This window comes from Opisthocomus hoazin, chromosome 4 (genome assembly GCF_030867145.1).
Source record: "Opisthocomus hoazin isolate bOpiHoa1 chromosome 4, bOpiHoa1.hap1, whole genome shotgun sequence".
Classification (NCBI taxonomy): Eukaryota; Metazoa; Chordata; class Aves; order Opisthocomiformes; family Opisthocomidae; genus Opisthocomus; species Opisthocomus hoazin.
The window spans coordinates 61,469,910-61,482,157 of record NC_134417.1 but is presented as its reverse complement, the minus strand read 5'-3'; the positions used below and the strand labels follow the sequence as shown (position 1 = coordinate 61,482,157).

Genomic DNA, 12,248 nt, shown 5'->3' with positions numbered 1-12,248 from the left:
TTCTCCATGAGATGGCTAGATCATCTCATTGGCCCTGCTTTCTGTAGCAAGAGAGATCAAAAAGCTCCTTTTTCACAAGTATTTATTTCTACTGTGTTAGTGGAGTTTGTTTCCTTTCCTGTTAAAACAGTTACCATTGCCTAAGTCCCATTTTACTCATTGTGATACTGTTTTTCTGTAAACATGACCAACAGTCTTTTTCCTTATGTATAATTGCATCAATTTTTCAAGAAAGGTAAGTGGTGCTAATTACGCTGATCATCCCGGTATTCTGTACAGCGAGTGTCATCCTGACCTGCTTGCTCATACTATACTCAGGAGTTCATTTGTCATGGTTCAGAGGTCTGAGAATGCCAAAAGCTTTGAGGCAGAGAGCAAAAATATATGTAATAAATGATCTACTTTTTTTCAGAAAAAAGACCAAATCAACAACTCTGGTTTGTGAAAAGAAGGCTTAGATTTTTTTTCCTGTTGCAATAGCAGATTATCATAGCACAGACAGGTGGGACTCCTGTCTGCCATGCAACAGACTTTTTCCATCTTGACTTTCCTGTTTCTGTTCAAAAGCTAACACCCGGTCTTAACGTCTGGTGACAGAAAATGTAAATAAGAGCATTTTCTCAGTGTGGATGAGAGAAACAAAAAGAGTTTGTAAACTTGCTCAGAAAATTACAAATTCCGTCATGAGTTTGAAGAGCTGAGCGAGTGCCTTAAGATCTAGGATGATCACAAATCTCGGATGAGAGTCGCAGAATAGTTTGGTTTCAGTCGTGTTAAAAAGCAGTGCCAGCTTTCTCTCATCTTTCCTCCCTTGCACACATCACTTCCTCAGTTTGACCAGTGCGGTCTGTTAAGTTGAAAATGTCCTTTCTATGATGCAAGTACAATGTTTGTAGATATAGCTAATGGAAAAAAGAAACCTAAATTGTTTGTAAATAAATGCCATGATGCTCCAGTAATTAGTGGCATTGCCTTTCTGTCAGCGTGGTCTAGAACATGATGCAGTAGCTGTACACTGCATTAACTAGCAACAGCATGGAGATAGCTCAAGGAGTGGAATTAACAGTCTCTGAAGAAATACCTGTTGGATCAGCCAGTAAAAGCAGTGAGATACACATACTGCTGGATTCATCCCATGTATTATTCAGTCTAGGTCACTCAATTATGGTACATAGGTTATTTGCTAAAATTGTCTTAGAAAACATTCTCATAAGAACTTTCTTTTCAGTCCCTGTTTTGCAACATATTTGACATAATGGTTCCTAACACAGATTTGGTCTTTGACTTCTCTTTAATACAAGTAAGAATTAGAATAAATAAAGAGCATTTATCTGTAATTTCTGTGCCTACCTCTTGAATTTCTGTTACAGTGATTGGAAGTGGCGATAGGTACTTGTTGACCACCTGGAAGAGGGACGAGACTTGGGGAGAGTCTGGAAGATTTGAGGGGTGGATTTTTGGGTTTTTATGAGAGATTACTTAAATGGGATTGGGGATATTGAATGACTTGATAGGAATGTTGGCATACAAACACTTCTTTATGTGCTTAAAGCATAAAGTCTCTTCTTTAAATACGGTGGAATCCTGGTTGCCTTAATGTTTGAGGATCCTGCGTAGAAAATTGTAGATGCCTGTTTTCTTTCTGGAGGCAGAGGACTGAGGAAGACAAATGTTTATTCCTTTCTGTTTGTGTATATTTTTTTCATTTTGTATCATAGCAGCAGCACAGACCGTTATGTCTTGGACTTAGACTGGAAGATACTATTTTTTTTTTTTTTTGGTATATCAGGGAGTCATGAAATTTCACCCAGGTAGGAGAGAGTGCAGTGGCTGTGATCGAACATGGCATTTCAGTTGTCGGAGAGTATGCTGTTGTGTGTAACAGACAGCTGGTAGCAGGGTCTGAAATGCGCATATGCTGGGGGCAGTGGGCTGGCTGACAGATGACTACCAGTTCTTACTGGTTGATTGGTGTCTCACAATGCAAACAATTTTTGAGCTTTCAGAGAGTGAAAAAGGGAGGAGAGGATACTATTTTTTCTTTAAAGTTTGAAAGTGTGCTGAGTATCTAAAACGTTTTTGAGAGAGGACTGTGAAGGAGAGGCTTGTAAATCCCACTCCTTCCAGTTCTATTGGTTGACCTAATAAAGGGGATAAGCCTTGCCTCCAGCATCTGTAGTGACAGGCCTTAAAATCACTTTTAAAAGATTTGAAGGAAGAAAAAGGGAAGGGAAGAACCTTCCAAAGGAAGGAGACGTCTCCCAGTTCCGTATCAAGTTTTTAGCAGTCTGGGCAAAGAAAACAGTTTGGTTCGTTCTTAGCATAATCTCTGTACCTGTTGAATACTGCTTTTTTGGTGAGGGTCAGCAGTAGCTGGCATCTGGCTGGGATTTGTGCTTATGGTGCAGATATGTGGGATGTGCATTGCATTGACTGCACTGTCTGTGCACGCACGTAAATTGCTGTCTTTATGTCTTCTGAAATGGAAGAGGAGGAAATGGGAGTAGCAAAAATGCCAATAGGAAGTAATGAAAATCTGTATATCCAGACAGTTGACAAATACCTACGAGACAAAAAGCTTCCTGAAGCAGGAACAGGAACAAGCAGTATGTATTGTTTAAAGTAAGGTGACAGGCAATACCTGAGACCCAAGTTTGTTCCCATGGTGTAAATAACTTAAGAATTAATACCTGCTAAAAAACTGGTGCAAAATGGTAAATGGCAGCATAAAAAGAAGCTAAGCTAAACAACGCATATGGCTTTCAGAATGAAAATTATCTAGTAAAAAGTTAATATTAACACCTTTATGTTAACATGAAGTCAGAAGGGGGGCCAAAGAGGGCATCTCGTTTTACTTCCACAGAAATATAGTTGTGGACCTTCTGTTTAAGAGTTAAGATTAATTCTTAAGGAGGGAGGTATAAGTGAACTTTGTGATTTCCTTAGAAGCAAAAGAAAGGAAACAAGGATCCGAGAATAAGATGAAAATGAAAAGCTGTGTATAGCACTGCTGCATTGGGTATTGTGTGCATCACATCTGCAAGCTACACCTGCCTCCACTAGCCTGTGATTGAAACTGTGCTTGTTTAGTAATTATGTGCTTGACAGTGCAACATACTGTCACCACTTCTTGATGATGGCTTCTTACTCACCCTGTTGTACTACATCAGCATATTCCTTTTCAGCACATTAGCTTGGTAGGAAAATGTTTCAATACAGTTAGAAATCATTTTTCATTAATTTACCTCCTCATCCTGTGTAAATTTTTAGATTGTGATAGATGAGAAAATAGTAGAGTACTCCAGATGAGAGGAGGACTTCTGGGGCAGAAGAATCTCTTTAAAATAGCTAAGAAACATTAGTCCTAGTGTTTGTGTTTGTACTGAGCACTGGGTACCCATGATATGAAGCATATAACACCTTTCAGTTTAGACATGAACATCTTAAATTTTTAGACAAAATACAGTTGAAAAAGTAAAAAAATATTTTTTTTTTTAACTCATCTCTTAAGGCAGAATTCTGTCATTTTACTGGTTGATAAGTTGTCAAGCATTTTTTCCCTGCGAATAATACATACTTATTTGGTAACCTGAAAGAGAAGAATTATACTCAGATACTTGTTTATGGGTGGGAGCTGGGTTTCTTGTGTGCACATCAAACTGTCTGAAGGACACGTACTGAAGTTCTTACATTTACTTCAGTAAAAGGCTTGTTGGTTTGCGGGTAGGTTGATTTGTTGCTTGTTTTGAGTTGTTTTAGTACCTCAAGCTGGAAGAGAGCTGCAACTGGTTATTTGGTAACCGGTCTGGCAGCTCAGATGGGATTCCAGTAGTATGCTTCTCTGTAGGCATTTCCCCAGAGCAAAGGCACGGTTCTTTAGTTTCCTCACTCAGCCCTCTCTGGTTTGTCCACCATGGGCATGCCCTGCAGATATGAGAGCTGGGTATCCAAACAGCAGACTCCAGGTCCTCATCACAGCTGAAAGCTGACGTAACACAACCGAGAGCCTGAATATCTCCAAGGTCTGGGGTCAAGCAAAACCCTGGGAAGAAGTCGCTTGTTGTTCAGAGAAGGGGCATATTGAGTAGTTTATTGGGTGATGAGAGCGTGGTAGAGGAGCAGCTGGGTTGGCACCATGATTGTGTGCATCAGTTGAGGAGGGGCTGGGGTTGGAAACGGGTGGCTGCATGAGCGATGCACACAGTCATAGTGCCATATGTATATGGCTGTCCATGGAGCTGAGTAATCCTCAGCTTTGGTCTGAGGAGGTCAGATTCGAGCAGCCCACTTGGAGGTAGGTAATAGAGTCAACAAGCCAGTAAAAGCTAGGCATAGCAGGGGATTTTTGGAGTGTAAGGCAGTGGCTTAATTTTTCCAGTGCTGCTGAGCACTTGGCAGACAGCCCTGGAGCTGCTGTTGACTGTGTGCTGCCAGGCTCCTTGGAAGGAAGGGTTGAGCCCTGAGCTTCCCCGTGGTCTGGGACACTGCGTGTGAGGGACTGCTTGTGCTTTCCAGATGCAATTGGTACGGGGTGAGGGGATGCACTGGAAGAGGGGGAGAATGTGCCTGTGATGCATTGGAGGGGGTGGAATGAGCTCACCCCAGGGACATGCAGGGGAACAAGAAGAGAGAGGAATGTTTATGTATCAGAAATATTAAAGCTGATAAAAGTAGGCATTGTGTGTATAATATTTTATTGGCCTAAGGCTAATGTGGCCGGAGGAAAGAGATTAGGGGAAGAAAGGCTATTAGAAACCAAGGTCTTCTGGGTAATATTTGGTATAAAAAGCTGCACTATGAGTCGCAGAGAAAGGAAAGCTGCAGCCAGAGGATGTGTAGTGTCCAGAACCTCTTCTCTAAAAAGCCTGCGAGGATTGCATCTGACACGTTTCAGACTGTACATGTTTAGACAGGAATTTTACCAATCCTCGTTCATCCTAGTAACGAAAATCCCTGGATGTAGTATGTGCAGTTTTTTTTAAGAACTTGTATTAACATTTGTGTCAGCAGGTGATAACAAACTAGTTTTGTTTTTTGAGTGTCACAGAACAGCTCACAGTTGTGTTTCTGAAGCTCAGAGTGATTTTGACGGTAACAAGCAGTTTGTATGTGCTCTTGTATAAAGTCAGGACTTGCTTTGCTAAGAAGCTTGGAAGTGTCTGTGGTAAGCTGTTAACAGCCTGCAAGAAAACGCAGTAGGAGGTGTGGTAAATCTACCTGGCTTTGTCTGGAGGTTGCGGTTACATCTGGTGTGGCTGATGGCCTTGACATAGGGATGTTGTCTGGAGGTCAGACTGTTCCTTGATTGAGTTCAGCCACAGATGGCTGTAGAAAATGCGATGTGAGCACCACATTTCTGTGTTCCTTGCGCTACCTAGGTCTGTGAATGTGAAAGATATTTTCTTGGTTACTCTGTGTGGCAGGTTCCTAAATGTTTACACAAGAGGTATTTTTATGAATACCTTGATCTCCTCTTTTCCTGAGGACTTGTTGTTTTGAAAACATTTTAGATGTGCGACCGTAGTTATTTAAAGAAAAATACGAAAAAATGAAAAATTGAGTGTTCCTACAGTGAGATTAGTTACACGTAACTGACATACCCTTTATACTACTATCAGATTTAGCATTGTTTAATGATACACAAACATGTCTTCAACAAGAGAAGCAAGACTATGGAGTTTGAAAACAATTTCAATAGTTGCTTTTCCTCCCTTTTATTTATTTCTGTATGTTTGTATGTGTTTTGGTATTTGGGGGGGGGGGGGGGGGGATGAGGAGGAGGGGGAAGCAAAGGTAAACACTGGAAAATTTCCAGTGAAAACCAAACAAACAAACTTTTGTTGCCTTGACCAGAATGCAAGGTAGAATATGTTTAGGTGCCATGATGATTTCAGTTGCTGGGGGATTTTAAACAGAAAATTTCAAACTGACTCTCTCTTTCTCCGTTATCTCTGTTCCAGATGAAAAGGAGAAATTTGAACCCACGGTCTTCAGGGATACCATTGTCCAAGGCCTCAATGAAGCTGGGAGTGACCTGGAGGCTATAGCCAAGTTTCTGGATGCAGCTGGCTCACGGCTTGACTATCGCCGCTATGCTGACACACTCTTTGATATTTTGGTAGCTGGCAGCATGCTAGGTAAACTGCAGCGTACCTGATGCAGAATTTTGAGCATCAGCCTTGCCTCTTTTAAGATGCTGTCATCCCTTACGAAGTGGAAACTATAAACTGTATTCCAGTTTAACTTACCTAGATACATTTGGATCTCGTATCATAGAGTTGTTTGTAGTGCAGTGATAGCTAGGGACTTGATTGTGTGAAGCATTCTGCAAGTAGCACAAAAAATGGATACTGCTCTGAAAAGCCTTCAGACTGAGCTGAAACCGCATATAAATGCAACAGCAAAGAAAATGAGAGAGACGCTAACTAGGGGAAATGGAGGAATTTATCAGCATGAAAAGGTGTAACGCAGCACTCCAGGTTATCATCTGTTGCAAGGTTGCTTTGTAGACATTGCAACAAAGACTAGCTAAGAGGAGCAGGGAAGGACAGTGAGGAGTGCTTAGTGGGTGTCCACTGGGCATTTCTTCCAGGTATCGCTGGCAGCATGAGCGAAAACACACCTTTTGTTTTCATCTGTATTTTGAATAAGTTGTCTCTTTTTACTGGTCGTGTTGGTTTGATTCCTGCTCCCTGCTCTTTGGTGGGTAAGAGGAAAAGATGTTTTTGTAAGACTTGAGGTAATGCAGGAAACAAAATCCAGCGGAAGTGTCTAGCAAAAAAGCTCCCAACAAAATAAGCCAGGAGAAAACTTTTGCAGCAGTGTTCTGAATGTTTATGTAGGCCTGGTAAGCGTTAGAGGGGTTAGAGAGATGTTCCAAGTCATCAAATTAGTAACAGAGTGCTAATTCTTTTCTCTCTGGAAAGGATTTACATTATTACGGTGTTTAAAGTGGTAGTTAAAATACGTGCAGGGGTTCTGCTCCAGCTCATACTTACTGGATCGCACTCAGTGCTCTCAAACAGCTCAGATTCCTTAGTGTGACCTGAATTGCTCAGTCTTTTGAGGTCTGTGGGATCTAAGGTGCAGCGTATTGGCCAGCCGTCCCTTCTGTCAGGTGCCACCACAGCCTCACAGAGCTCGGTCTCTCTCTGTTCCCCACTCTCCCCTGCTAGCTCTTACCCTTGCCTTCTGTCTCAGTGATACTAACATAAGGCTTATTAGACTTATTAATTCTTATAATTATAGAACGTTCTTTAAAGTGAGAAATTGTTTCTTACCTTTTTCTTTTTTTTTTTCCTTTCTTTTAGCTCCTGGAGGCACACGCATAGATGACAATGACAAGACCAAGATGACCAACCACTGTGTATTTTTTGCAGATGAAGATCATGATGCCATCCGAAATTATGCTCAGGTCAGTAAAGGCGTGGTTGATTACTGTTTTCTGTTTATGTATCAAAAGGGATTACGCTGGAACATCTGCAGACTGTCTAGGCTGCAGTAGGCTAGTTACAGGGCAATTGAAAATCCAGTTAACCAGTAATCTGCCCTAACGTATAAATTTTAAGTAAGAAAATAGGATGTCTAAGATAATCTGATCAAAGCTGGCAGTGCTTTCTTTTACAGAAAGCAGTCTTACCGATTTCAGTCTGCTGTTGGTTCGGTGTATTTTTAGACACCATCCTTATTATTTTTGTTGACCTTTTCTGTATGGAGCCTGAAAGATTTGTATGAACATATTTTTAGAAACACATGAAGTACATGAAGGACAAAAAATATAAAGCTCACGCCTCCAACCTTTAGTTGTATAACTAGTTAGGAATTGGGCATATATTCCAAGAGCTTTCATTTATCCTACATATGTGATATATAATTTCTTTTTGCAGGAATAAGGCTTGTACAAATAGGCCAATGTGAAATTAACACAAATAAGCAGTGAAGCCTAAAATGTTATTGAAGAGAAGCTAATGTTGCATAACTCCTTAATGGAAGATAATAGTTGTATCAGAAAATACAGTAAGAATTCTTAAGGTTCAAAGCCACCATGTGATTCTGGATACAAGCAGGGCTGCGTAAAAATGCAACACCATTGAAATGCCCATATGTCAAAAGTCTATTGTTAACTGAGTAACAAATTTGTCTTTTTAAATAACTGGTTATTAATGGGATACTGGAGACAGTAATAGAAAGCATAAAAACCACAGTCCCTGTGAAGGTGTTCAGGGTGGTAAGTTGCTGAAAAGGTGTGTGGTTGCTTCAGAGGGTGCCGAGATCAAAATCTGCATTGGTAACAAACATATGCTAAATAGCAGCAAGCTCCTTTAGAAACATGTCTTTGATAATCTGAGGAAGTGAAATATACTTATTTTTGGGAAAGGAGTAAATATATCTTGTGTATCAGCTTTATCATGTCTTAAAACCAGGGTATTCTACTTCAGGAAAATCTGTTATTGGTAAAAGTATTGATTCAGTCTTCTTCGATTTTAATGTTTTAATAGTTTGATAATAAAAATTGGTAACACCAGTCCTCCAAGGAGAGATTTAACTGTAAAATAAAAGGTTGTATGTTGGAAAATGGAAAGGAAGGCTTCAGAATTTGAAGCAGTGGAATTTTCAATGTATTCTCTGCATTTCAAACCAAAAGCCACCAAAATAAGTCAACATTTTGTAGTTAATGCCCGAAGAGATCTAACCTTATGGACATCACCATTTTTTTCATGGGTAATGGAAAATAGAGCTCTTACTGTATTATGAAAAAGTGGAAGTAGGCTAAAATAGTGTTGGTAGCTTCCTTATCTTCTAGGTAATTTCTTACTCTTATTCCCAAATAAACCAGTAGTGTGGCTGTTTTTTGTGGTTGTAGTCATGGGAACAATTCAGAGTGAAAAGTCTTCAAGAAAAAAGACTAAAGCTAGTGTTGATATTTTAGCAGATTATTTGCTGAAGAAGTGTACTTCTGTCATTTGCAAGAATTTACAGAGAGATACAAAATTTCCTTTGGAAATATAAACAAGATGCCAGCTTGTAGATGCCTTATTAGAATTATGTGTGTGTCTGCCTCTCAGCATGGACACAACTTGATTTTTCACTTGTTCTGAGCCAAAATACTACCATTTAGAATGTTTGGGTGTATTTTACATTCTCTGAAAAGTGAATTGAAATGTTCTAAACTTAATTTCTCCCCCCCCATCCAGTCTGATAATAATGTCATTTGTTCCCCATATAAACCTTTTTACCTATGACAGAGTGTCACATGTTTTGTGGCCTTTGTACAGTAGCGAGAGCAGTGATTTGTTTATTTAATTTCTTATCTCTCCCTTTTCTTCCATCTGAATGCACCCTGCACCTGTGCTGCTTCTACTTTCAATAATCTGTGGTTGCCTGATGGGAAATAAACGGTGGAAACTGGAGAACAAGTGTTTCCAGGAACATACTTGTTGTAAAAGCTTTGTCAAATGTTCTTCCTCTTTCCCTGGCAGTAGTGTGTTTTGTTGTAAGCCTTTGTGTTAGCGGATTTGATGAAGATCCTGCATCTGCTGAAGATGCCCAGCAGTGCTCCCTGACTACCTCACTCCATCAGTTTATACCTGCCAGCTTCCCCAGATCGCTGCATTATCAGGGAAAGGTGCAGAGTTCACCACCACCTCTTCCTCCTCCTTTCCCCTGCTTTTGATCTAGGGATAGGTTGCAAGGCAGAGTAGAAATTAAACTGAGAGAAATATGAAAAAGACGACTCTTAAACTGCAGTAAATTCTCTGATTCAAACATTGCTCTATGGAGCAAGAATTGCAAAACTTGTGTTTTTCCACTTGTGAACAAAGTAAGAGAAATATGTGTCATGATCTGCCATGAGACAGACAGCGAAACAGATGACTGCAGAAATACCATTCTGCTGGCTGCTTGTTTCCTGGAAACGGTGCCCAAAGGAAAACTCTGAAATGGAATATTGGAGTGTGAAAAGCCAGCAGTGCTTCCTACTTTTTCTTTCCTGCTGTGGCGATAAAAAAGATGTCTTATCATGGATTAGTCAAAGATATCCTTTATGGATTCAGTAGTGGCAGTTTTGTTTCACTTTCCCTTTTTTGTAAAGAAGGATGGCTGCAATTGTTACATTTTTTTTTAAGTTAATCTGTGTTTGTCTTTAGGTCTTCAATAAACTTATCAGGAGATACAAATATCTGGAGAAAGCATTTGAAGATGAAATCAAAAAGGTAATGCTGGTGACAGTCTCCTCTTGAGCGACAATATTTTTACCTTATGTCTAATATAATTCTATATGTACAAATGTGGCGCTGTTATGTATTTTATTTAGCTCTACTGGAATAGAGGATGGAATCTATAAGTGGCAGCTTTCATCTGCAAATTTAGCTGTGTGGGAATACTGCTGGCAGCTCTTGATGTAGAGTAATTCTACATTGATGCTTGTTTTGGTTCCTTTGACCAACATCGCTTTCTTATCCCAAGCTTTTCTGCACAGAACTTCGATATAATTTGGGGTATAGTTCTTTAATGAGAGGCAGTGTTACTGTCCTGCTAACAGCTGTGGGTTTTTTCCATAGAATAAATGCAGATCTGCTGTGCAGAATGTCACTTGATGTAAGAGTATTAAACTACTGCATTGTGGAAAGAATCCTAACCACGAGTTTTTGTATTCAAGGGCACAGATGTGTGCAAAGAGAAAGTCATCACCGCTGGTGGAGTGCTCAGGATTTGCCTGTTAGACTGTAATGGATATTTGTGGATACTGTTGTGTTTTGTGACACTGAATTCTAAGTAGACAGGAGAAATCTGGGCAGAAATTTTTGAAAAACAAAATACAGGTTTATTTTGTCTATTTTCAGTTCCTAGTAACAGATGTAAATATGTTTTTCTAATGGTCTGAAGAAGTAATAAACACTGTGCTGTGCAGGCATGCTGACAATGGTAAAACCTGTCCTGTGACTAAAATACCATGTTTGTTAAAAGTAAAAGTGTGTTTCCATATTATTTAAACATTAGAAAGATTGCTGCAAGGGTCAGCTGAGGGTAAGTCTGGAGCGTGCTGCCTCACTACCACCTCTTGTGGCTGAAAAAATTTTGTTTGGATTTGTATATTCTTGCTCATACAGGAAATTATTTTTGTTCTTGGGGCCAGCTTGCCTATTAACTGATGCTGATTGCTCAATACATCATTCTAAAGACCTAAATTTACCTCTATCCCCACACAAATCTAATGTTCTTGCTGTTAATTACTATAATCATTGACATGAGAAGCGCTGACTCATAGCATTCAAGTTTCAGAGAGTGTTCAGCACATTAAGCAAATACCATGTCAATCCAAGCCGCCTCCTCTCTCTTCTGTAACTTGCTTGGGTTTGAATCCTGTAAGTTTCTAAGAATTCACTTTGCACACTTAGTAACAAGATGAGACTCTGGTTAATGTATAATAATTGACTCTCCAGTTGAGGAACAAGTGGCTCTGATCTGAAGATCAGCTGTACGCTAGCTTGAGAGAAAGCAATGTTTGATGTACAGCGTGACTGTACTCATTTAAAGGCGTTGGAGGCATCCCAGCCATGGCAGCATGGGGTCTGCGAATTTCAGTTTTATGTACAGACTTTTTGTGTAGTTTTCCGTGTCAGATTACATCATGTATCAGAGATAACAAGATTAGGTTTGCATAGTCATCCTAGGCTTTTCCATCTGCCCTTCCATCGCCACCCTCAACTCTGTGCTCTGGTGCGGATCTTGGTGTGGCTTCTGGGGACCTGGCCTTGCGGCATGGCTGCTGGCTGCGCTCCCTTCCTCAGTTAATGCAGTTTATCAGAGAATTAGAAACTGAGAGGGTGGTTGTGAAGGTTTGGGCCTGTGTATTGCACCTGCGCTGTCGGTGCCTTAAAAACCTTGAGGACTCATTGTATTCTGCTTACCTTGTCCCTGCCCTTCTTGTGTGAACTCACCAAGTGACTGTCTTCTTGCTGGTGAGGCTGCTGGGTTTTTAACTGTTGAATATTTTAATCACTGTGTGCAGTGACTTGTATGAGAGTAGATGCTCGTTGAAAGTCAGAAGATAGATACATTAGTATTTCTAGAAGGCGTTTCTGCAAGATTTAGTAGTTCAAAAACTATTGCAGTTGGTCGGTGGTGAGAAAAGCAAGAGAGCGACTCCTTGATGTTGTTTCACGGGTCACTGTCCCAACAATGAAAGTGATTTTTTTCTGGCAGATGCTTTACGGAGCTAGAGCACTTGGGGGGAAAATTAGCTCACA

The 12,248-nt window shown here is 40.2% G+C and overlaps 1 protein-coding gene across 2 annotated transcripts in view; it reads left to right on the top strand.

The window, feature by feature from the left end:
- The window catches only part of BZW2 (basic leucine zipper and W2 domains 2), a 59,144-nt gene that overhangs the window by 22,107 nt on the left and 24,789 nt on the right, over window positions 1-12,248 (top strand). For both annotated transcript variants that reach the window (XM_075419220.1, XM_075419219.1), the window contains exons 3-5: window positions 5,961-6,137; window positions 7,311-7,414; window positions 10,146-10,211. In XM_075419220.1, coding sequence (XP_075275335.1) covers window positions 5,961-6,137; window positions 7,311-7,414; window positions 10,146-10,211 — 347 coding nt within the window. The remainder of the gene's footprint in view (window positions 1-5,960; window positions 6,138-7,310; window positions 7,415-10,145; window positions 10,212-12,248) is intronic.